This window comes from Mus caroli, chromosome 16, assembly GCF_900094665.2.
Source record: "Mus caroli chromosome 16, CAROLI_EIJ_v1.1, whole genome shotgun sequence".
Lineage (NCBI taxonomy): Eukaryota > Metazoa > Chordata > Mammalia > Rodentia > Muridae > Mus > Mus caroli.
Window position 1 is genome coordinate 30,880,406 of NC_034585.1, and position 4,354 is coordinate 30,884,759.

Genomic DNA, 4,354 nt, shown 5'->3' on the forward strand with positions numbered 1-4,354 from the left:
CCCAGACTGGCTTAGCCAGTCTGGAAATAAATCCCTGTGTAGCTCAGGGCTGGTCTAGCTCCTGATTCTCCTGCCTCCCCCCCCCCCCCCCCCCCCCAGTGACTACGCCCAGTGTTTTCTTTGTTACCTATTGGACACTGACAGGTTTTTCCCTCCTTGGCCTGCTAGTAGATTTGCTGAATCAATGGCTCCCTTTATCTTAACCAGTCTCTCGTGTTTCTCCACTAAGGCTGTGCGCTTGCTGGGCTTCTTTAAATAACTGTAGATTTTGATGAGTTGGTATCCACAGTAATTGGATTTGGGATTTCTTTTCTTTTCTTTCTTTTTTTTTTTTTTTAAATTCCCAGAAACTGATCTCTCTTTTTATCACCACCCCCAACTATTTTTGGGTACTCTGAGTGTAAGAAGACCTTTTCCATCATAAAGGGGAGCATTTGCTTACTAGAAGGGAAAAGAGAAGCCGAGTTGACCCAGCAGGAGCAGGGGTTGCTAACTAATGCGCATGGTTAGCAGAGACTTCAGAGACTGCCTTAGCCCCAGCAAAACCTGAAGTTAGCACCAGGGTTCTTTGTAGCCTCAGACCTGTTAAGGGAGTGACTCCCTTGCTGGTCCTCCCCAGACACTCTGAGACTTCATTAGTCATGCTTTTAAATTTAATTTATTATTATTATTATTAGGAAGGTCAGGGGAAGGCATCCGGTTCCTTGGAGCTGGTTGCAGGTGGTCATGGGCTGCCTGATAGGAGTGCTGGGAACCAGGCTCTGGTTCTCTGAGAGAGCAGCAAGCGCTCTGGCTGAGCCCTCATCCCTCCTTCCCTGTCAATGATGTTTATAGCTAGAAACTGACTGATGGGTTTTCATCTTGCTTTGAAGGGCTCAACATATGCACCAGTGGAAGTGCCACCTCGTGTGAAGAATGCCTGTTGATCCACCCAAAATGTGCCTGGTGCTCCAAAGAGGTATGTGTACTGGGGTGGGAGAGGGGAGGGGCAGAGTGGGTGGGACAAGAGCCCCAGAACTTTCCATAGAGGCTGATCAGGTGCTGGCTCATTCACACGGCTTGTTCTAGATGTTTGCGTACAAGAGTTCTACTGAACAGTTGCCTCTTTAGCTCATCACCTTACCTCTCCAGGTTTTTCGTTTTGTTGTTGGTTTTTTTGTTTGTTTGTTTGATTGTTTTTTAAATATGAGACAGTCTTACTAAGTTGTCTGGGCTGGCTTTGAATTTGCTCTCTAGCCTAGGCAAGTCTTGAGTTTACACTCCTCCTGCGTCTGTATCTCCAGCACCTATGCTGCTAGGCCAGACTCAAAAGTTTCTTTTCTGGGTTCTCTCCTTCTTGTTTTGTTTGTGCGTGGTGCTGAGGATTGAGCCCAAGGTGTTGTGCATGTTAGGCAAGCGCTTTAACCCTGCGGGACGTTTTGTCCTCTTTTGACTGGGTTGCTCACGGGGTTAGGGATTGATTCCGGGGGGGGGGGGCCACTGAGCTGCACTCCCAGGCTATAAGTTCTGGTCTCTTTGTAGTGTTGAGTGTTAATCCTATTTGGAGAAACCAGACTCTGTTCTCTTTTGTGTGAGAACCAGTTAGGACTCAGCTATAGTCTCCTGATCTTTGGCTAAGCATTCTGAGGAAGACAGGAGCGTGTGAAGTGAGTTTCTTGTGTATCAATTCAATCGGACTGGTGGTGTCTGTAAATACCATAAAGGAAAATAATGGCTCTTCCTTTAAAGGAAGTTTAAGAAAAAACAAGTTTATTCTGAGTCCCTGTGGCCTGGGAACAAGAATTCCAGTAATGTTCTACCCTGGATAAGTTAAAGGAAGTTTTGTAGTTACCAAACAAAAGGAAGTCAGACATATATCTGCTACTAACATTGGTGAGAGCATCAGCAGGTTCTACTGTAAAGCTGGGGAGTCTCTTTAACAGGTTTTCTTCCTTATGTTCTTCTATTTGTCTGTCTGTCTATCTATCTATCTATCTCTTTGTTCTTTTTCCTTTTTTTCCAGACAAGGTTTCTCTATTTAGCTTTGGCTATCCTGGAACTTGCTCTGTAGACCAGGTTGGCCTCAAACTCACAGAGACCTGCATGACTCTGTGTATGTGTGTATGTGGGTGGGTGGGAAGGTACCACTGTCGGGCTTCTTTTTAAACTTTTAATTAAACAGGAACTCACTGTATAGCTCTGGCTATCCTGGAACTCTTTAGACTAGGCTGGCCTGATACTCACAGAGCCAAGTGCTGGAATTAAAAGCATGTGCTACCATGCACGGCCCTTATTTATTTTTTTACTTATGTGTATGTATGTAGATTTATTCTTGTGCATGCAGAGGCCAGAACCATCAGACCCTCTGGAGCTGGAGTTACAGGTGGGTGTGAGCTGTTCAACATGGTTCTGGGTCTCTATGTAGTATGCTTTTACCAGCGAAGCCATCTCTGCAGCTCTGTAGAGTCCATCTTTCCTGTTTGTTTGTTTGTTTGTTTTTCAAGTCAGAGTTTCTTTGTGTAGCTAACTGTAGACTAGGCTGGCCTCAAACTTAGAGGGCCTCTGGGCATGCCTACATTAATTGAGTGGAGAAGACCCACCCACTGAGGTAGCAACCATGCCCTGTGTGGCATCCTAGACTGTATAACCTAGGAGGTGAATGACAGCTTGCTTTCGTCATACTCTGCTTTCTGATTGGGTGATGGGAGCAGCTACCCGGAGCCCCTGCTGCCTTGACTTCCCCACCATGATGGATGGTACCCTAGAACTTGAAATTGCTTTTATTAAGAGTCTTTCATCACAGCAACAGGAAAACAAAGTGGGGCAGGATCTCTAGCCCAGGCTGGCCTCACTCTGGACGCAGGGGAAGATGACTGTGGACTTCCTGTCCTCCTACTTCCCTTTACTGAGTGTTGGGACCACAGGCTGTGCTACCACTCTTGGTTGAGCTGATGCTAGGGGTTGAAACCAGGACCTAGTGGGTATCAGGCGAACATTCCCTAGCAGAGCTGCATCCCCAGTTCTGTCTCATGGGTTTTTGATGCTACAGCATTCTTAGTTTTAGGATTGGTGGAACCCAGAGGTCTACCACATTTAGGGATGGATGCAGTGAGATGCTTATTTGTTTTGAACTTGGATCAAATACTAAGGGTAGACAGATATGAAAGGGCCCAGGACTTCCCAGGATAATTTTGATTCTTGACTTAGAGCACTGCACCTCTCCTTACTCCTGGTGTTCTAGTCAGGTTGCAGAGTGCTTGATAAACAGAGAACATGCAGAGATGTTTAATAAGCGTCTTCAGAGAAGATTGTTCCCCATGGCACGCAGGTGCGTAGCTGTCATCCTAGTGTGGTTTATTTAACTTTATTAGATAATTAGGCTTCATGGAATTTTATTTAAAAGAGGACAGTAGCCAGGCACGATGGGCACATACCTGTGACTACAGCGTTCAGGAGGCTTAGGCAGGTGGACTTTGAGTTAGAGGCCAACCTGGATTACACAGCAAGACCCTGTGTCAAAAGCAAAGCAAGGGTTGAGGGATGTCTCAGCAGCTAAGAACACACACTGGTTTGGCAGAGGACTCCAATTTGGTTCTCAGTGGCTATCAGACAGATCACAACCACCTGTACCTCCAGCTCCAGGGAATCACACCCTCTTCTGTACCTTGAGAATACCGCTGCTCACTCGTGCACATACGCACACATACAGACATATACTTTGTAAGGGCCTGTGATTGGCTGAAGAGTGATGCCCCAGACTCAAGTAGTTTGTAAATGCAAAGAATGTTTTATTCTGCAGAAGTCCAGCATACTGGGCTCTCCCATTACCAAGCTAGAGAGACAACCAAGTGAGCTCACAGGCTGCATTTAAAGCACCTTGGGGGTTTCCAGGGTAGGTGACCTTTATCTTACTCCATCTCTAGGGACATTCCATTACTGGGGCATGGGGGCTGGAAACTTGCTTGGGGAGATCTGGAATTCTTGCTGAGAAGTCTGGAAACTGCTGCTGACCCGTTGTCCTTGCCTCAGGCCAGGTGGTGGGGCAGCTTAGTAGCTGACTTACCTGGGTTTGCTTAGACTTGCCCAGTTCTTAGGCCTAGTGTCTTAAACTGCCAATTTAAAGCCTGTTAAGGAGTCAGCCTAGCCTGAAGTAAATCTTATTTTAGAAAGTCAAAATGAGAACAAGGCTGCCCTTTCCCTTTCTTTCTTTCTTTCTTTCTTTCTTTCTTTCTTTCTTTCTTTCTTTCTTTCTTTCTTTCTTTCTTTCTTTCTTTCTTCCTTTCTCTCTCTCTCTCTCTCTCTTTCTTCCTTCCTTCCTTTTTTTTTTTTTTTTTTAAAGATTTATTTATTTATGTAAGTACACTGTAGTTGTCTT

The 4,354-nt window shown here is 45.6% G+C and overlaps 1 protein-coding gene across 1 annotated transcript in view; it reads left to right on the forward strand.

The window, feature by feature from the left end:
- Itgb5 (integrin subunit beta 5) overlaps window positions 1–4,354 on the forward strand; it is a 117,963-nt gene that overhangs the window by 16,536 nt on the left and 97,073 nt on the right. Inside the window, exon 2 of the mRNA XM_021184827.2 lies at window positions 873–958. Within this exon, the coding sequence (XP_021040486.1) occupies window positions 873–958 (86 nt within the window). The remainder of the gene's footprint in view (window positions 1–872; window positions 959–4,354) is intronic.